A 21,325-nucleotide genomic window follows, 5' to 3' on the forward strand; every position below is an offset into this window, starting at 1 on the left:
CTTGAATCTTTGATCGATTTTCGAAAAATTTCGCCAGAATATTTGAAATAGAAACATAAAATGAACGTTTAGTCATTGGTCAACATTCACATAGATGTGAAATGTGAAGTAGTATTTTTATAGATGTATACGTAAACGAGAATCATTACATACGTCAGTTTCTTTTTGCGTTCTTTTGAAAAAAGAATTACTTGATAAAAAATTTAATAAATTAAACTTGTTTGTATATACAATTTTATACAATAAGATGGGAAAACGAAAGGCCAGTGATAATGTAGGAAGTCCGAATCAAGATTTATGTGATTTTCTTATGGGTAAATAATTTGTTATATATATATATATATTTTTTTTTTTTTCATTAATGAAACTATTATGGAAAATAATAAAAGTAAAAGTTCCAATCACTTAATAAAGGTATACTTTTATTTGCCATTATTTGTAACCTTAAAGTTTGTGTCATAGAAAATTTAGAATTATTATTTAAATATTTATAACTATCACATACAATTAGTAATTGATGTATAAATTTACATAATGAAATTACAGAGTTAGCAAATTATGAGCGGAATGTTAGCAAAAATATTTATAAGTATAATGCCTATCGTAAAGCAGCAAGTACCTTAAGTACATTATCAGAGAGAGTAAAAAGCGGCCAGGAAGCAAGAAAATTACCAGGAATTGGAGAAAAAATTGCTAAAAAAATTGACGAGTTTCTTAATACTGGAAAGTTACAAAAGTTGGAAGATGTATTTACCTAAATTTATTTTTTTAATAACAAAATATACTTTAGTTTTTCTTTTTGTATTGATTCTTAAAGTTGTTATTTTTACAGATTAATAAGGATGAAAGCAATGTTGCAATTAATTTATTGACTCGTGTGTCTGGCATTGGACCTACAAAAGCCAAAGAATTAGTAGATAGTGGTATTAAGACTTTAGATGATTTGAAGAAGCATCAAGAAAAATTAAATCATCACCAAAAAATTGGGCTTAAGTATAGAATAATCAGATGCATAATACTTATTATTTCTTTCCATAATAATCATAAGTTTCTTTTTAGATATTTTGAAGATTTTGAAAAAAGAATTCCTAGAAAGGAGATTGAGCAGATTGAAAAAATTATAAAAGATTCTATTGTAAAGTTAAACAAAGAATATATTATAACTATTTGTGGAAGTTACAGGCGTGGAAAAGAGGAAAGTGGGGATATTGATGTTTTGTTAACACACCCTACGTATACATCCAAAGAGAAGGAATCAAAGAAAAAGACTCCACTTAAAGATGTTGTGGAATGTCTTGAAAAAAGAAAATTAATTGTAAATACAATATCTCTTGGGCAAACAAAATTCATGGTAATTATTTCATGGTTAATCATTTAATTCAATTTAGACAAAGAAATTATGTTTGAAAACATCTTAATTTTAGGGTGTCTGTCAAATTCCCAGTAATGATAAAAAACCATTTAGGAGACTTGATATCAGACTTGCACCTTATGATCAATACTATTGCGCTGTACTTTATTTTACCGGAAACGATCTTTTTAATAAGAGTATGAGAGCGCATGCTTTGGAGAAAAACTATACTTTAAATGAATATACACTAAAACGTCTAACACCTGAAGGTATGTAATTAAAAGCGAAAATTTTTGCAGTATGAATAAATCTACATATTTATATTACATATAATGTAGGAACTCCAGGGGAGGCAGAAAAAATCTCATGTGAAGAAGACATTTTTCGAATTCTCAAATTACCATATAAAGAACCAAAAGATCGAAATTCATAGGTAATGATATTTATTCTATACGAAGAATTATAATATATTAGTTATTTATATAATATTCTGATTATTTATCAATAACAATTATTAAAATTTAATTGTTAAAATAATGAAACAAGGATTTGTTCACTATCTTTATTTATAAAAATTTAATATAACTTTAATAAACTTAAAATAATTATTTAAAAGTAGAATAATTACCTTTCTCCCTAATATTTATTAATCAATGTTAACAATGTTCTCAAATGTAAATGTGTCATTAATTCTTTTCTTGCATTATTATATTTCTTTGCCTATAATACAGTTATCTAACATTTCTTTTTTGTTCTATAAAAAGACCTTTTTCTTTTTTACGTTTTATAGAACAAAAAAGAAATGTTTCATTCATGTTAAGGCAATGATAGATGTTATTACACTGACAGATATACTTTTAAATAGTTATGATAATATCTTTCCTATAAAGAAGATATGCAATTATTGCCCATAAAGTTGTTGTCCATAAATTCATAGTCAGAAGAGAAGCATGGGAAGGATGAGCGATATTCCACGCCCATGGGAATAAATCTTTTGTCAAAACGTGACCAACGTATAGAAAAATTGGATTTATCCCTATAAAAAACAATAATTATATAGTTTCATATAAAAAAGAATATTTATTTGTATAACAGTTTCTTTTTGTATTAATACATACCAGCATAAATAAAAGGAGCTCCACTCCAGAATTGTTTATAGTCAATAAGAAAGTATAGAAGTGCATACAACAAAAAAGCAAAACTAGAACAAGTCAAAACGTACGATAATGTCATCATCCTTTTGCTAACTGGAATTACTCCTCCTTCGCTTTCGAAATTGCATAAAATTCCAGCAATAATACCCTAGAAAATAATATTTTTTGTTAGTGGGAATTACTTTGCCTTTCGAAAAAATTTATTTCTGTCAACTCACTGTAAATACTGCCCATAAGAACCATCTAATCAGCCTAGCATTACCCTGATAATACAGCAATAAAATTTTGCCAGCATGAACTCCCAAATAAACAATAAATATAGCCGATATAGTGTTCATCAATCCTGTAATTTAATTGTAGTCATGGATATTAAATTATATACAAACAATTTTTTTATAGACATATATAAACAATATACCTTCAGGATCATAACGTAAGATCTGACCATAAATAGAGTCTTTTATTTTAGAATACGTGTGATTTCCAAAGATCAATCTATCTATGTAGCCAGCTGCGCCAGCGGTGCAATTCATGTATTTTCCACGATAATGATATTTTCCACCTGGTCCAAAGTAACCCGTCGGGCAATTCGGTATATGGAGGAAGAACGTAATTAATGTGTGCGTAGTTATAATGCCTGTCATAATTAACCATTGAGGCCAGCTATCTAAGATGTCTCGGAATATAGCGAAACGGCCGAACTGGAGTAAGATATCCTAATGAGTAATTTTTGTAGATACCAATTAGATAAATGTAAAAGCTATACGTAACAAAAATGATTATATTCAAACCTGAGAATGAGGTTTCATGAAGATTGTTTCCAATATGGCGCATACGAAATACGACACAGCTAGTAACTGAAGAATACCAGGAAAACGAAGATCGTTTAAAGATTTACTATCAATTGAATTTAACATTAATCCGAGAAGAATTAATATCGCTGATCGTCGAAGGCAACATAAAGTTATTTTCACACGTGATGTTGTTAAACGAAGTTCTGCCCGTTTTGAGATTGTTATCGACATACCCATAATCCATGCAAACCTACAAGTTATTTATTGTACTTTTTGGAAGATTAAACATAATATAAATAATTACTTACCAAGGAAGTATTAAATCAGCTACGGAAAGTCCAAACCATGCACTATGATTGAAGAAGACGTACTTTCCTCCTCCATTATTAACAAATATCATCAATAATATCGCAATTCTGTAATAATATAAGTAATATGATATCTAAGACGGCAAATACGCGAGAAACAAGCAAAAATATAGAAATACCCTCTAAACGCATCTACTGATTGTATTCTACTGCTGAATTTCGTGACTCTAATTACTGGATGTGTTGTATTCTCTTCTTGAAGTCTATTCAAATCCTAGAATAATATTAAATTAAATAAAATGGAAATGTACAATAATATATCAAGTTATGCCTACATCATATACATTATTGGGAGACAATTTTCCTCTTATTACTCGTATAATAACTTTAGATGTTGTCCATGTGACTGCTAATAACATATATATCATAAATGCTGTCAAAATTGCTGTAAAAGAAATTTGTTAGTATTAGAGTTGTTAGTATTTTATGACGAACCACGATTATGAAAATGTATTATTAAATATTACTTACGAAAGTAGCTATTTCTTGGTTCATGTAATACATAAATATTAGAACATATATCATCATGTGATATATTCCATCCATAACTACCATATTCCTTAAAGGTGTAAGTTGTGCTACAAAGATGGTTGGAAATAAATACATAGTTGGATGAAAGTGCATATCAGATATATACAAATAAAGTGTTACAACCTGTTTTCTTGAAAACCATAGCAGATATTAATTTTTTTTTAATATCATGATACAAGGGGACTTTATTTATGGTACAAAAAATTTTTCTGAAACAAAATTTTCTGAAAGTATTTAAAATGATGACGTTCACTTCTAAACATTTATAAGTTATGAGTACAACACTTATAATAAAAGAAGATATAAAGATAAGAATACTAAATGTCTGTAAATCTATAACTGCAATAATATTATCAAATGTACGAAATAATATCAATACAAAAAATAAATAAATGTTTAGATGTCAACAGTTTTCACTTTGGACATTTAATAAAATGAATTGTACCTTAGGATATATCTATTTTAATTATCCTTTGATGTCTCTGCATAGTCTTCCTTTAGATCCTTCTCTTGTTATAACTCTTTAATTACGCAGAATAATGAAAAATGCTTTAAACAAATGTTTTACAGTGTCAGAACAGCTATCCAAATAAATAAAGAAATTAATATGCATTTGATTTAAAAAAAATAAGGGGGGCTTCCCCTAGCAGTCATCTTAGAAAAATCTCTTACACCAAAAATAATTAGTCCCCTTGTACCATTGAAATTAAAAAAAAAAATTAGTCAATATCAGCTATGGTTTCTGAGAAAATGGCTTGTAACACTTTTTCTGTTCCTATAAGAAGAAAGGATACTTACTGACAATATTCATAATTTTTATGTGGTTCAACAGTTTGATAATATATGTGTAATGGGTATTTTGTGCTTATTATCAAACTTGTATTACTGTTTGGTTTTAAAGTAGCCAATGGGACACCAGTACCCTACAAATCAATAATTTATATATAATTTAGATATTACTAATTGTGTTTGATATATATAAATTAATTTCAAAATTGTGTATATATGAATACATACTGTGTAAGCTTCCCATGCTATTGCATAGAAGATGACAGGATTAATATATAAATTCAAAATACTGAAACACGCTTGATCTATTCCAAGCGAAGCATTTGAATTGGTACAAGAATTTATAATTGTGTCTATCATTTTGGAAAACTTAAACTTATTCCAAACTTGTTCACATTCGCACAAGAAATGATACTTTTACAAATTCTTGCTTAATTTGACCCATGTATAATGTACCAAATATAATGTGAAATCATATCTGAAATTAAATACACAATGATATTAAAATAAATATACGAATTAATATTTTCATTACAAAGTATACAAAGATTATAACGTAAAATGAATTTTTCTAATTAACATACATTTTGATTCGTACAGTTTCCTAAAATAATCCATGTATTTACAAACTAATCTATTTTGGTACAAAATGGAACTCTTTTTTCTTCAGAAAGAAATATCGTACAGAGGTCAATTGAATTTCACAGTTTCTTTAATACACAAATTAAGTAAATCAATAAGATTTCAAATAAATGACAATATGACTTAGATCGAAAGATGTTCTCAGTAAGTAAATATTATGAATGCGTCGTAATCAATAAACAAATCATGACACATAGAATGCACTACGCGGTAAACAACGCATTTCTGAGTTTAAAAAAAGACATGAATAATGTACGAGTTACATAAAGAAACAATATTAAAATGGATTGTTAATGTACCGTTAAACAGTTTTAATCACGTAATTTTATCACGAATGAGACAAAAACCGCCTGTCCAATGTAGCTTCACTCAGAAAATATTGGAAGACACAGGAAAGTATGGCGGATTTCCTCTGCTTTTAGTAATGTGGTGAAAATACGTATATATATATATACAAGCTGATATAAATTAAATACATATATATAGTTGTTGCTTTACGCATTTCGTTTGATGTTACATCGAATGCATTTGAATATTTACATATACTTCTATACATACAAACTGGTCATGTGTTACCGCGTAAATGAGTGCGATATGGAAATAGAAATAGAACGTTGCATTGATCTCCCTTCTCTTTTTGTCTAATCAGGCAAGCTCACTAACGCCGCTTGTTGATCGGTGTTACACTTGCATACATAGTTACATACTGTACGAATGTGCTTGCATTATTATAAACAAGAATACAGGAGGCTTTTTGCAGCGATCTTTTTCTATTCCTATATTTTTCAGCTTTTTCAGCTCGTTTACGCACTCCTGTATAATATACAATAATATATTTCTATATCCATGGCAAACTTCCACCAATGAGATTTGAAAAGGGTTTGGTTAGTCTCAGAGATATAAGAATTGAAATTGACGCCTAGATTAAAGATTGAAACAGGAACGAAATTTCTTCTCTGATTAAAAAAAGATTCAATTTATTTTATTTTTTAATTTCATTTCTTTCTCGTATATAAAACTATAAAATAAAAGTGGTAAGATAGAATTTATTAGAATTTGAAGTCTGTGTTTAATTTAAAAAACTAAATTTTTGTGTAATTATATATTTCATATAATAATAACAAAAATTATTTATAATTGTAAAGAATCTTTAATATATATACAGAATGAATATCAAAACTCTTATGTTTTTAGATGATATTCTACTAAATTTAACGTAACACCTGTGAATAATATTGAATTCAAATGTCGTCTACTCTTAACAGCTGTTAGTCTAGCCTATAATTAAAAAGTAGAGACAAAATCGATATAAATTAAAAAATAAAATTAGAAATTTGTATGTTGCAAATGTATGGTATACATTACTTCAAAGGAGCATTGAATTACATTAATTTTTATTTTGAATTACATATAATTGAAAATATTTTGTTACATTAATTGACATAAAACATTGTAAAAAAGCACGTGGCAAATCAATTCGTTAAATTTTATAGTGTTTTAAAAATAAAAAAATGAATTTTTATTTTCTCATGTAAGATTTGTATCTCTTTGTTGTGAGAATAATATATTGTAGCTTAAAATCTTTTCTAGCAAATGTTATGTGTATGTCTAACAATTTTGTATTCTTTCAGGATGCATATGGTATTCTCATTAAATATGTTGCTAATAATAGTCATATTTAAAATATTATGTATATTTATTATTTTACCTATTTTATTAATAACATGGAAAAAGCAATATTCCAAAAGTCGAATGGAAAGATCACATAAGAAAACGGTTGTAGGTTTCTTTCATCCGTATTGTAATTCAGGTGGAGGAGGTGAAAGAGTACTTTGGGCTGCTGTGAATGCTATACAAACCAGGTATAACTATTTTAAATAAATTAATAAATTAAGTAATAATTACATTATTTACCATAACTTAATTAATTATCATATGTTTAAATTATTATCTTTATCAGATACCCTAATGTATGCATAGTTATTTATACTGGGGATCTTGATGCACATCCAGAACAAATTTTAAATAAGGCAGAAAAAGTATTTAACTATAAAATTGAGCATAAAATTGAATTTGTATACTTACATAGGCGCAAATGGGTGGAACCTTCAATGTATCCATATTTTACACTTTTAGGACAGAGTTTGGGATCAATTTGGTTAGGTATTGAAGCTTTAAATAGTTTTGTACCAGGTAAAATTTTATTTTATATCTGTTTTAATAATTGTTTTATAAATACCATATGTTATGTACATACAAAATATTGTTCTAGACATTTATATTGATACCATGGGTTATGCATTTACATATCCATTATTTAAATATATTGGTGGGTGTCGAGTAGCAACATATACTCACTACCCCACAATTTCAACTGATATGTTGAGACATGTTTATAGAAGAGTTATCTCTCATACTAATAAAAGAGTTATAGCTAGAAATCCATTTTTCTCAGCAGCTAAACTTGTTTATTATAAATTATTTGGACTTGTATGTATATAAAGATTATTAATTAATTATGCTTTGATGATATAATTTACAACAATTACTTCAGATATATGGTTGGGTTGGCAGTAGGGCAGAAATTGTAATGGTTAATTCCTCATGGACCGAAGAACATATTAACACAATTTGGAAATGTCCATTGAAAACTCATAAAATTTATCCACCTTGCAATGTAAAGCACTTAACATCACTGCCACTTCTCAGTGATGATGAAAAATGTAATAATATTCGTATAGTATCAGTTGCACAATTTAGACCAGAAAAGAATCATCCATTAATGTTGAGAGCCATGTATGAACTTAGATCAATCGTTAAAGAAGAAATTTGGGAAAAAGTAAGTTTAATATAATATAATGATATAAGTAATAAAGGTTTCATATTGGTAGCTTTTATTATAATGTTACATGATCTTGCCAGATTCGTTTAATTCTTATTGGTTCTTGTCGAAATTTCGAAGATGAAGTACGCATGAAAGATATGAAGGATTTATCAAAACATTTTGCATTAGATGAAAATGTAGAATTTAAACTAAACATACCATACTCGGAACTTCTCTTGGAACTTCAACGAGCAATGATAGGTTTACATACAATGTGGAATGAACATTTTGGTATAAGTGTCGTTGAATGTATGGCAGCTGGATTAATTGTAGTAGGTCATGGTTCTGGTGGACCAAGGTAAAGTGTAATTGAAAATATAGTAATGTAATAGTCAAAGGATCCTCAGCCTTTTCAAAAATATATACCAGCAAAATTAAAGTTAAAGAAGAATTGAAAAAAAATGTTGCTTGACTGAGAATCGTTGATACAGTTAATAAAATTTATTGTTAAAATTATTCTTTTATAAAAATAAAAATACACAAATTAATACATAATTGTAACATATGAACAATCATAGGGCTGATATAATAGAAACACAACCAGGATCTCAAAATGGATTTCTAGCTACAGAAGCTGAAGAATATGCAAAGATCATGGCACATATTATTAACATGCATCCAGAAGATAGAAATGCCATTAGGACAGTTGCTAGGTATTATTATTTTTTGCATTATTATTTCTTAATAATAAATCATATTAATTAATATAAAAGATAAATTTACAAATGATCAGAAATAAATTATTTTTTTAGAGCATCCGTAGATCGGTTTTCGGACGAAATGTTTGAAAGAGAATTTTTACGAACTATAGAACCATTTTTTAGACAAAAACAAGAATGATAATTCTTATTAAAATATTTATTATGATTAGATATATACTTTTTCAACATATTTTTGCTTCTTCTATAAAACAGAAAACGTCATAAAGTTATTCATCTGCTGATTGAATAAAAAATTATGTACATAAATATCGCAAAAAAGAAATGGATATAATCAAATAAGAAAAGGAACAGATGTTATACAAGCTCTTTGTTATATGTGTTATAATTATTCTTGATAAAATAAATAAGGTAACAATGAGAGAACATAACTAATATATATACTATGCATTTTGCATTATACTTATTCTGAATATACAATTGTTACTTATTTTATATCTTTATTTTCATACCCACAACCTTCACACTCTAAGGTATAGGAATTATTACTTCCATCATTTCTATGTTCGCATAACTTAAATTGAAGATTGAACTGTTGTAAGACTAATTCTGCCACTTTTATAGCTGTTTCAGTGTGACAAGTAAGTTTTTTACCTCCGAGATTAATTTTAGAAGTACCTTTAGCTAAAGCCATCAAAATGATTAACTAAAATATACAAGTAATTATAATTTATTATGAAAATAACAAATTATTTTTAATTATTTTATAAAGATATACATACTTGGTCTTGTGCGTGTTCGTCAACACAGGATCCTGCTAAAATTGTATCTAATATTTCATTAGCTGCCTGTATACCTGGTGCTACTTGCTCTTGACGTCCAGAACCCAATCCTGACCCACCAAAAACACATCCACTAGTCGTAGCGCACATTACACTGATGATATCGTTCATATTTAATTAAAAACATAATGTATAAAATTCATAATTTTTTACTGTATCTAAATCTTACTTGATGCCAGACCCATTACCAATAGTTACAGATCTATCCTCTTTATAAACTTCGATATTTATAGGTGGCAATGGAATATTAGATTTATTTAAACCTTTTGTTAAAACTGATTTTACATCATTTGTCATTTTATGTGCTTCCTTTAAAACAAACAAGATATGTATCAAAGAAATATAATATTAAAATTATACAACTGTATGATACATACCCGAATGTGAACAGCACCTGCAACATATGCCCATCCTATTATTTCATGTGGAATTCCTGGATCAGTCAAAGTAATAGCTTTCAAAGTATCTACAGGTTTAATGTACAAATGTACCTCTCCACCTCCTTTTGGATAATAACCCCTACATAAATTGTTAAAATATTAATATTCTATAAATATCTATAGTTTACAGCAAAATATTAAGAACAAAATAGCTAAATTCGTATCATCACATCAATGTATACCTTGTTATAACTCTAAAATCAAAATCAGCTCCAAATTTATTAAGTAATGGTCTGAATATTTCTGTAAAATATTCTATATGTGGTCCCATAGGAACGTTTGTGCCACCTTTAAGGATCAATGTAACTGTATCCTTTTTTAGAAGAAAAAGGGCACAAGGTAAAGCTACTTGAGCTAACAAACAAATACAGCCAGCAGTTCCTGTATCTACAAAGAATGTGTGTTTTTTATCCATGTTTAACTGACCAGGTTTAAACTCTAAAACTGTTGATCCTATATGAGCTCCATAAACTTTTGCATTACACATATCTTTTAACAGTTCTACTCCTGTAATAATGTTCAATTCAAAAGAAAAACAAGATTAACAATAATAAAAAGTTATATTTCAACAAGAACATACCTTTTAAATGTTGTGCAGCAAGGCCAGGCTTAGGACGACCTGCTCGTATATTATTAATTTTAATTGGAATTTTATATAATGCACTCAGGCAAAGTGCAATTCTTAATACCTGGCCACCCTAAACATAAGCATAATTTTTAAAATTTTAATTAGGTATATTAAAAATAACATATTTCATTTGTGCATTCAATAATTTTTAGATACATATACTTCTATAAATCCAAATTAAAGCACTCGAATTATCTAATCTTATATCTTATAAAATAAATAATTTTTAAATACATACACCTTCGCCTAAGCTTCCATCAATTTGTATCGAAGACATAGTACGGATAATACAATCAAGTGTGCGAAATGTACGCAACACTGTGTAAAATAAATCTTTTATTAAAATGTTGTTTTTTTCGGAATCTTTATAAACGAAACTGAAGTTGTTTACCTAAAATATTAAAAAATCTAATATGTATAAACTGTACAAAAAATTCATTTCATATGTATATACAAAGAGCATATAACTATATAATAAACATACTACTCTCTAGTATTACTAGAGAGGAAATCTCTGATATTATATAAGGATCATTGAATCATTGTACATACTTAGTATTATATTGTTTATAAAAATTAATGTACGTTAACTTTACAATCTTTAATGTTCTTTTAAGTAGTGCGTTATGAATGAATTCTACAGGGTAATCCTAAAAATGAAAGTGCTCACGCTTATCGTTCCGGTTATTCTTAGATTAGTGCTGCCCTCAACGGCCAAGTGCTGAAGATGTTCCACGCTATCATATAAAAGAATCTATTTAGTTTCACTATAATTGAAGTACATTCGCTTTGGTTTCACGCTACAACGGTCCATTTCCTTGTATGGTTCTACGAAAATGTTCATACTTTTCTGTGCTAATTAAATTTAGTTAACTTAGAAAGAGAAACTAACTATCTATTATATTCTTTTTAGAGATGAAAAGAAAATCTTCCCTTTTAAATGATAATGGATCAGTGGAATGATACAATGATTTTAATATATTTTCCATGCACAATAGCGTTTTACACATAAAATTAAATTTACTTTCCTTGCAATAATGTTTTTGTTATAATAAAACCTAAATTTTATTTTAATAATAATTTCAGTTGTTTATTCAGAAGTACAAGGCTTCGAACACTCGTAGTCTTGGTTTTCGCCATTTCCGGTTCCAGGAAGAGGTAGCTGAGACATTTCGGGGTGCCGAAAATTATGCGACCTCTCCCTTGTTGTTTCACGGGCTAGCAGACTTCAAGGGTTTTGGGAGTACAACGCCGAAGGTATTCGAGTATTCTTCATAGAATCGTCAACAAGGGCGAACGGAATCGACTATTCTGTGCGTTTTCTACCATTCTGAGTACACGTGGCGTCTCGGATAAATCGGGATATGTTTATACAAATAATAGATCATATTTCCTTGAAATTCGCTTACATATCAGATGTGGAATTAGAACAACGTGTTTTTTCCGGTTGAAAAAAATCAATTATCGAGAAAGGTATTTCTTTGCGTTTCGTGTGTGTTTGTATGCGCAAGACGGATGGAATAGCTTCGTTAAATACTAATTGTGAACGGGGAGCTGATTTCTGATTCCGAGAGAATTCATTACAATGTGCTCAATTCAACCAAGTGACGTCATTTTATTATATATGACAATTTGATATTTACACGCACGAAGCATATATACAAATGAACGATGATCTAGTGTGGCATAAATATAGTTCATACAATGGGCGCGAGAAGGCTTGCTCAGATGAATTTGTAATCAAAACGCGAAGAAACATGAAAATCGTTACCAGACGTACGCCAAAACGGAGACGTACTGGACGGGACGAATATTCTCGTGTAACGGAAAGTTTGGTGAGGAGTAGTCACGTAACACGATTATTTGTATTTACAAACATTTGAGGCATCAACGGTTCTCCTGACTTGATGCCCTGCGACTCGTATGCAAAGCTTGAAGTTTTAGTAGTGTGAGTATTTAATGTGTGAAATATCGATTCTCAATGCATCGTGAAAATTCGAAAAGGACAATGATCAGAGCGGCTATCACGATGACTCGGAGTAGAAATTAATAGTGGAAGATAGAGAATTTTTTTTTTTAATTTGTGCTTCACAATTTGTCCAGCTGGACATTTGGTAAATTTTTCTAACTTTATTGCTAGATAACATGTGGATGACTATCCCCAGCGGGATATCTTCCAGTTTGTCTCTTTTATTTCTTTAGCCAGGTCAGTGGGATGTTTTCTTTTTGGTCTTCTTTTTATATGGGTTTTGCACGTTTCAACAGTCAGCTGGTTTGGACGTATTGCCTTTCTTTCCTTGCATTTTTCTGCATACCTGCCGATTTCTTCTTTGACCGTTGGTATCTTTAAGCTTTGCGTCCATCCTCGTTTCTGACATGGGGCTATTGTTCCGAGTATTTTCACTTGTAGCGACTTCAGTTTATTTATGTGGCACATTGCTGCTGTCCCTCATAGTGCTATTCTGTACGTCTAAATTGATTTTATTATCGTTCTGTATATTTTTAATTTATTTTCAATGTTGAGTTTAGAATTTCGACTAATTAACCACACACTGCGGCCCCTCCGTATGCTTTTCCTGAGGGTTGTTTCGTATCATAGATAGCGTAATGTGGTATTTTCATGTAGTTTTTTTGGAATGAAATATGTTTCTGAAACAAGCACTATGTCAATATTTTTTTTTCTTTTTTTTTTATGTTTCTACATAGTTTTTTTTCTATTTTATTTTGGTTATTTTACAATTTGTCCTTATGGACATTTGGTAAAGTGTTATATCTTGTTGGATGTCAATATTATTGTTAAACAGAAACTTCTATTTTTTACTTAACGTGTTTGTAAGTCGTTGTAGTATCACTGTACTTTGTTGTGTTTGTTGTCTGAGCGCTATATTTTGCTCATTTATCAGTTTTGTTAGCATTTCAGTGTTTGTGATCAGTTCCTTGATTTCTGTGGCGTCGCTGGTGTTCCTATGATTAGTTTTCAATCTGTATGGAAGATAGAGATGCCGAAGTCCAGGCGACCACTCCGAGCGTTCAAATCTTTGCGTTTTCTTGTAAATACATAGATAATTTCAGTCAGAAAATATTTTTTTACTGCAGTTGGGACGCAACGAGTCCACAGTCGTATAAAAGTATGTACTATCAAATGATACAAAATTTGATATACTTGGACTTAACTAATTAGCATGTAGATGGCTCTGGGCAAAAACATTTTGAAAACCAACCAGCAAATAGTATTTTGCCTGTAACTATCTTCCAATATTGATCTGTTCATGCTTTATCTGTTCATGGATGGTGCTGGATCTGTTCATGCCTTATCCCCTTAACTGCTTGGATGATATCCCCCAAACCAATGTGGTAATGTGACACGGTAGCGGCCTTTCTTTCAAGATCTGTATCACCTGGATGGTGGAAATTTGACAACAGGCGCTGAGAAGTTAGAGGTTTTGTTCGGATGACTGTACGCTAGTGGCGACTGCAAAATTATAGCCTAGTGGTGAGGATGAGTAATATGGCCAGAACAAAGGTCAGGGAGGATTTTTTTTTATTTTTTTTTTTATTTGGTAGACTATTTACAATCAATTCTCATAGAGAATTATAAGTAAATTATTTTGGCGTGGTACTGTAACTTGGATTATAAGAGTTTATAGTATGTTTGATTCTAGTTGAATCTAATGCTTCAATCTAAAGGGTCATAAAAGATATAACTTAGAAAACACGAAGCTGGCTCCCCGCTGGGGGTAGCCACCCACATGCTACATTTATTTTATTTTTTTTTATTTACCAATGAGATATAACACTTTACCAAATGTCCTTCAGGACAAATGGTAAAAAAACAAAATAAAATAAAAAGAAAATCTAAAGGGTATTGTCTTTTTAGTCTGCGGATCTGATCCGTCGTGTCAAGTAATTGGGTAACTAATGAGTTTTGTTGGTTGTTAACTCTTATATTGTATCTGTTTCTGAACTTGGATATTTCTTTTTTGACTGTGGATATCTTAAGGTCGCGATGTATTGTTTCATTGGTAACATACCAAGGTGCATCTATTAGAAATCCTAGGGTTTTCGATTGGAATCGTTGGAGAATTTCTATGTTAGAATTACTCGCTGTTCCCCATAGTTGGATTCCATAAGTCCAAACAGGTTTTAATATGGCTTTGTATAGTGTAATTTTACTTTGCGTATTTAAATTAGAACGTCGGCCGATGAGCCAGTAGAATTTTCTAAATTTTGCTTTGAGTTGTTTGGTTTTATCTAAGATATGTTGTTTCCATGTCAATCTTCTGTCCAGAATCATGCCCAGATATCTTTATTTGGAATAGGTATGTTGTTTATCGTCACCTGTTGGCAAGTTTGTTTTCGTAGCGTGAAGGTTATGTGGTTGGATTTGTTTTCGTTGACTTTGAAGCGCCATTTGTGGAACCACTCTTCCATAGAGTCGAGGCCTCGCTAGAGAGTAGAGGTGGCCATTATCGGGTCTGAGTGGGATGCTAATAAAGCTGTATCATCAGCAAATGTCTCTGTGGTTATCTCTGTTAAGTTTTGTAAACTAAAAGGTCCGAGGACACTGCCTTGGGGTATGCCAGCTTCTATTGGAAATGTTGAGGTTATAGCGTCTAAGTGTTTTACCATGAATTGTCTATTGGTTAGGTAGGATTTTAGGATGGAGTAGTAGGTGTGTGGTAGGGTTTTCTTTAATTTGAACAATAGTTCTTCATGCCATACTTTGTCGAATGCTTGTTGAATGTCCAGGAATACCGCAGAGCAATATTTTTTCTTCTCTAAATCTTGGCTGATTTTATGAGTTAGACGATGAATTTGCTCTATCGTAGAATGTTGCTTTCGGAAACCGAATTGGTGATCTGGCAGTGTTTTTAGATCCTCTAAGAGTGGAGGGAGTCGTATCATTAGCATCTTCTCGAATAGTTTGGACAAGGTGGGCAGAAGACTAATTGGGCGATAAGAGCTGGTTTCATGTATTGGTTTTCCAGGTTTGGGAATGAGAGTAATCAATGATATTTTCCAGGCTCAATAGGAGGAGACATCTAGAAGAGAGAGTGCAGGTATTCAATTATTTCGTCTGGAGTAGTGGGGGATTTGGTTTGAAGATGTTAGTTAGATGACTGGCAAACAAGTTAGCTTTTTGTGCAGGGCTACGCGCCCATCCACCTTGCGGACAGCGAATTAGAGGGATTATTTGTGGAGGACGAGTGAGTTTCCTGGATGCCTTCCATAGTGAGTAGTTAGAGTCAGCTGTGGGAGAACCTATCTCCTGCCAACCTGCAAGGTATTTTTGAAAACAGTCGTTTCTATAGTTCCTAAGGGTTTTGGTGAGTTTTCTTGTTGCATTTGTGGTGGCACTCGACAACAAATACCGCCACTAGACATTAAGTAGAACCGGACGACGATAACGCAGTGATTAGCGCCTTTGGTTACGAACTTTCAGGACTCAAGTTCGAATCCCGATGCCTGTGTATGTAATTCTAAGTCCACGTTTTTCTGCGATTTTTATTATTATATAATGGGGGTATTCATGTTTATTGACAAAACATTTAATAGGGGTGGAAGAACGGATCGTGTTTATTATGCTGGTGTTTAAGTATTCCGTGGCTGCTTCTATATTTTCGTTTGTTTTTAAGCGAATTGAGGCTGATGTTGTATGATTGAAGATTTCCCTAAAGAGCTGCTAGTTGGTGAGTTGGTTATGAATAAAGCCATTAAGTTGGTTTTCGATAATTGTTAGGGAGGAATGACCAGAAAAAAGAGTCGAAGTTCGGGATGATTCACGAAAGAGAAACAAACAGAGATTAAGGGTGTTTGTTGTAGGATGTTTGTTGCAGTATGATTAAGGAATTGGTCATCCAACCTTCCCCATTTTTTGATAATCGTAGTTTCCGAATCTGTATACATCTACAATTTATCTTATTATTAATGTAACAGTTATTATCAATGCAGGTTTGTTTTATACAGAACCTATGATAGAAGATTTAATGCTGTTGTCTTATAGGCTTAAATCTATGAGTATTAATTATAATTGGCAGTTATATATGTCGGAGATGAAAGGACACCGAGGCCTTCCCTTTGGAATTCTTTGAAAAATCCCCAATACTTTAGTCTTTATAGTTAACCCGACTATAATTGTCAGAGATTTGTGATAATGAGCTTGGGCTCGAGGCGACAGCTAGTCATCGAACGTAGCCGCGGTCACGGGATGAACGATTTTATCTGATAGAGGTATAGAGTAATTGTACAACTCTCCTTAAAAAGAAATAATTGTGGCGGCACTCGAGTACACATTCCAACGGTTTTTATCTCGTAGCTCGCCACACACAGACTCTATTCATCAGGCAAGATGATTACCAGATGTCGATGCATCTCCACAGTACATGTTCAGCTAGCCTGAGAACCCGCTGCAAATCTTAGGATTTAATTAACTAAGGTGTTTCAAATGGACAAACAGTCTTTATCCTAACAGTCCCTAAATCTATCACCTACTACGGGAAGATACAGGAAATCTGCTTTTCTCACGAACGACGCTTCCTGCTAGCAACTTTCTCTCAGGGGCAGCTAGTATCTTTCTCTAACTACCAACATAGAAATTAACCAATTAATTAAATACCAATTAATTAATTAATTAAACAATTTCCCTCACGTTCCGAACGAAGGCTTTCCTCCGATCCAATGATCTCGTGTCCCTGGACACACCCCATCATAGTTTTCCTCTGCAGTATCATCGTGACGGAAAGTCATTCTCTCTTGTGAGGTCTCATTAACGAGTTACGTAGCGTCTTTACGATCGGTGAATATTCTACGTTAGTTAGAAGAGTTAGTTGAGTAATACTTATACTGTGGACAAGTAAGTCGAGCCTGACTTTGGAGGAAAGTACATTTGTTACCCGTTGACCGCGAATTCGTTATCGAACCTAGGACCATTGTCATTAGTGTCTAATCGCCGCGGTTACTTGTCAAACTCTGTAATAATCATATTTGCATTAGTAAATATCTTCTCTATTGCATAACCACAATGTCTAATCCAAATGAAGATTCGTTACACCTAACTAACTTTTTTTTTTAACATAGAGAAATCCTCATGGACATTCTGCTGCTGCTGCTGATTACCGACAACAGTGTCGAACTCTTACCGATTAAAACTCCACAATGGCCTTCTTACGCGTCTGACAGGAGTGCTTTGGGACCTCTCGCGAATTATCTTCTCCAGTGCACCCCCTCCTGCATCCACTCGTTCGTTCTAGCCAGTCCAAAATTCCCCTAACTATCTACTCTGACGTCAGAGGGAGCCATTGCCCCTAGCGCCATCTCCCCTTCCTGTCGCGGCCCGTTGGGACGGCGGTGGAACGGCTCTGGGTCGCCTAACCGCCATCCCTCTCCGCAGCGTTACCTTTACGAGCATCACTTGCTCGCAGAAGCAGCGGACAGCCTCGTACTCCTGTGGCCCGTTCAGCATCGCTTCCACGATCGCCGAAGGGGGGCCAATCTCTCGCCGATAACGAGACGCAGGATGTAGCGGAGCAGCTCCCATGTCCGCCGACATATAAACAATGTCGACGATAAAGCGCAAATACCGACAAGCCGAAAAGGTCGGAAAACTTCAATAGGCCATCAGTATATTTCGACACCGCAGTCGCTGATGTTCAATTAGCCACCGGAATGTCTAGAGTCAAGAGTCGTTAATCGAGAGTTGTCATATCATATTACTGCATTAGGTTCACGTTAAATAATCATTGTTTTTTGTTTAATCCACTGTAATAAATCCATCTATCAATACATTATCATATCTTTTTTATTATTTAATTTGTACTTCACAATTTGTCCAGCTTGACATTCGGTAAATTTTACTAGCTTAATTGCTAAATAACATGTGGATGACTACATGTGTCCTTTATTTTTACTACAAAGGTTCTGTTGCTTAGGTATGATTTGAGTAAGTGGTAGATTTATTCCAGGAAATGTTTCTTGATTGTTTGTAAGAGGCTTTCATGGTTCACTTTGTCAAATGCTTTCTCGATATCCATGAAGAGGGCTGTACAGTATTGTTTCTTTTCTAATGCTAGTAAAATTTCGTTGACGAGTCTGTGCATTTGCTCTATCGCGGGGTGTTTGTTTCTAAATCCAAATTAGTGATCTGGTATTAATTTTTCTTTCTTTATTGTTGGTTTTAGGCGATCGTATATTATTTTCTCTAATATTTTGGAAAACACAGGAAGTAGTGATATTGGTCGATAAGATGCAGTTTGGCGTGGGTATTTGCCTGGCTTAGGTAACATTATGATCTGTGCTAGTTTCCATAGATTAGGAAAGTATTAGATCCCTAAAATTGCATTGAATATTGTGATTAAGCGTATTGCTTTTGGAGAAAAGTTTTTCAAGATTTTACCATTGATTAGGTCGATTCCTGATGCTTTACTGTCTTTTGTTTTCTTGACTATGATTCTAATTTCTTGTGCTGTTGTATTAGGTATGGTGTAGTGCTTGTTAGTTGGGGTACTAGCATATTACGCATCTTCGTCGGAATGATATTTGGTTTTACTGTTGTTTTCTTTTCCAGCAGTGTTGTTCTATAATTCGATTAGAGCATCTATTATTTGGGTATTTATGTAGATCGGTGGTGGTTTAACAATATGAGTTGTGACATTTTCTTTTGGGTCCATATCTATTTCTTCTATTAATAAACCGAATGAATTTCGAAGTGGGATGTCTTGTAGCCATTGTTGCTTTTCTGTATTTGAAGTTGTCATGGCGCTTGTGCCTGGTATTATTTTACATTTTTTGTGCGCTGTCGCCATCTACTTAACGTATTTGTAGCTTTATTTATATAATATATTTCATCTTTGTTTGTTATTTTGATTGGTGGCATTTGTTGTCGCATTTCGTGCTTTACCATTTGGCAGTGTTTGTTGTCTTTTCGTTCACCTAAATTCACTGCTTGTCGCATTTTCACTGAAGCACAGTTTCTCACGTTTATCTAGCTCGGCTGGTCAAGCAGAACTGACATTATTATATAGGATAGAAACCATTGGAAATCCTAATTTCTAACATTTCTGAATAAAGAATTTCTATAATTCATTCATCCACACGTTTACTCTCTCTATTTCGAGTTATATATATAAAACACAATATTATTATAAAATTCTGTTGATTGTGCTTATGAATCTTCCTTGATCGTACTTGCCACTGTACGATATCTAGCAATCTCTTAGCTGCTAAGACAGACTGAGGGTCTAAAGCCTAAGGCATATACTGCTTTAGTGGGCAATGTAAATATACACGAACACGACACACCATTAGTACACTAACACATTGTTCTTTCTTCTTTCCTGTCTTTTTTTCGTACCATTACGTGTTATTATTTTTTAATGTTCAGCATGTAAACAAAAGGCATTTGCTGGGTATAATGTCAGGTGAGCAATCTATCAAGCACCTCTGTGTTAAGTTATCAATCTCAATATATATTTTAATTAGATTGTTAATAAGTTTTACTCAGTAACAAAAGTAAAATGGATAGAAACGTGAAATCTTATTTGTAGTTAATTTCTACTTTTGTTTTTAACGTTTTTGTAAAAACGAATACGCATATAAAACAGATATATTACGCCAAAAATATTATCGCGAGGAAAGTAAATAAGCAAAAAGCTATTGTATATAAAGAATATATTAAAATCATTGTATCATTCTACTGATCCATTGTCGTTTGAAAGGAAAGATTTTCTTTTTTCTCTAAAAAGAATAGAATAAATAATTAATTTTTCTTTCTAAGGCAACTAAGGTTAGTTATTGCGCGATTTTGCTCGGACAGAAAAGTATGAACATTTTCGTAGAACCGTACAGTGAAATAAGCTCTTGCAGCATAGAATCATAGTGAGTATATCTCATTTACGGTGGAACTAAATAGATTTTTATATATGATAGCGTGGAACACCTTCAGCACTTGACTGCTGGGGGCAGCACTAATCTGAGAATAACCTTATAAATGCGGCGCTCGTTCCTTCTTTGGTAATACTATTCCCTAATTAATTCAAAGGTAGATGCGCCACTTACCGTTATTACTGCTGATTACTTGATCACACTCTCGCTTTCATTATAGATACATACACCATACACACACAAACTGCCTGCGCCTTAATATAAAGACGTGATGTCGATCCAATAGATCTAACTAATGAAAATGATACAAAACAAGTCACACATACCTACGACATTGTTACTATTGTTACAGTAATGTAATTGG

At 32.0% G+C, this 21,325-nt stretch overlaps 4 protein-coding genes across 11 annotated transcripts; 2 read left to right on the forward strand and 2 right to left on the reverse strand.

The window, feature by feature from the left end:
* Window positions 1–152: 152 nt before the first annotated feature.
* LOC132915500 (DNA polymerase beta-like) lies at window positions 153–2,114 on the forward strand. 2 transcript variants are annotated; one of them, XM_060975367.1, is made up of 6 exons: window positions 153–314; window positions 547–746; window positions 833–993; window positions 1,060–1,351; window positions 1,425–1,620; window positions 1,690–2,114. In XM_060975367.1, exons 1-6 carry the CDS (start codon window positions 248–250, stop codon window positions 1,782–1,784), a joined length of 1,011 nt encoding a protein of 336 aa, XP_060831350.1. In that variant the 5' UTR covers window positions 153–247; the 3' UTR covers window positions 1,785–2,114. The 2 variants fall into 2 exon arrangements, with proteins under 2 accessions (XP_060831350.1, XP_060831351.1); XM_060975368.1 differs by having other exon boundaries at window positions 1,060–1,315.
* On the reverse strand, window positions 1,976–6,376 carry LOC132915468 (heparan-alpha-glucosaminide N-acetyltransferase-like). 5 transcript variants are annotated; one of them, XM_060975285.1, is made up of 12 exons: window positions 6,243–6,376; window positions 5,216–5,465; window positions 4,997–5,121; window positions 4,139–4,245; window positions 3,943–4,052; window positions 3,787–3,881; window positions 3,608–3,715; window positions 3,297–3,549; window positions 2,924–3,221; window positions 2,724–2,848; window positions 2,470–2,653; window positions 1,976–2,387 (listed from the first exon to the last, which is right to left on the reverse strand). In XM_060975285.1, exons 2-12 carry the CDS (start codon window positions 5,345–5,347, stop codon window positions 2,209–2,211), a joined length of 1,716 nt encoding a protein of 571 aa, XP_060831268.1. In that variant the 5' UTR covers window positions 5,348–5,465; window positions 6,243–6,376; the 3' UTR covers window positions 1,976–2,208. The 5 variants fall into 5 exon arrangements, with proteins under 5 accessions (XP_060831268.1, XP_060831271.1, XP_060831267.1 ...); XM_060975288.1 differs by lacking the exon at window positions 6,243–6,376 and adding an exon at window positions 6,085–6,207; XM_060975284.1 differs by lacking the exon at window positions 6,243–6,376 and adding an exon at window positions 5,929–6,068.
* Window positions 6,377–6,392: 16 nt separating this feature from the next.
* Window positions 6,393–9,662, forward strand: LOC132915476 (GDP-Man:Man(3)GlcNAc(2)-PP-Dol alpha-1,2-mannosyltransferase). Its single transcript, XM_060975301.1, has 9 exons — window positions 6,393–6,513; window positions 6,824–7,160; window positions 7,261–7,491; window positions 7,590–7,822; window positions 7,902–8,119; window positions 8,184–8,468; window positions 8,552–8,811; window positions 9,032–9,166; window positions 9,266–9,662. The coding sequence occupies exons 2-9, from the start codon at window positions 7,141–7,143 to the stop codon at window positions 9,351–9,353; spliced, it is 1,470 nt and encodes a 489-aa protein (XP_060831284.1). The 5' UTR covers window positions 6,393–6,513; window positions 6,824–7,140; the 3' UTR covers window positions 9,354–9,662.
* LOC132915489 (RNA 3'-terminal phosphate cyclase) lies at window positions 9,605–21,264 on the reverse strand. 3 transcript variants are annotated; one of them, XM_060975341.1, is made up of 8 exons: window positions 21,136–21,264; window positions 11,321–11,473; window positions 11,035–11,152; window positions 10,637–10,961; window positions 10,392–10,533; window positions 10,184–10,323; window positions 9,955–10,108; window positions 9,605–9,878 (listed from the first exon to the last, which is right to left on the reverse strand). In XM_060975341.1, the coding sequence occupies exons 2-8, from the start codon at window positions 11,357–11,359 to the stop codon at window positions 9,660–9,662; spliced, it is 1,137 nt and encodes a 378-aa protein (XP_060831324.1). In that variant the 5' UTR covers window positions 11,360–11,473; window positions 21,136–21,264; the 3' UTR covers window positions 9,605–9,659. The 3 variants fall into 3 exon arrangements, with proteins under 3 accessions (XP_060831324.1, XP_060831322.1, XP_060831323.1); XM_060975339.1 differs by lacking the exon at window positions 21,136–21,264 and adding an exon at window positions 11,635–11,786; XM_060975340.1 differs by lacking the exon at window positions 21,136–21,264 and adding an exon at window positions 11,631–11,764.
* Between the last annotated feature and the right edge of the window lie 61 nt (window positions 21,265–21,325).

The sequence above is a fragment of the Bombus pascuorum genome, chromosome 17, assembly GCF_905332965.1.
Source record: "Bombus pascuorum chromosome 17, iyBomPasc1.1, whole genome shotgun sequence".
Taxonomy (NCBI): domain Eukaryota; kingdom Metazoa; phylum Arthropoda; class Insecta; order Hymenoptera; family Apidae; genus Bombus; species Bombus pascuorum.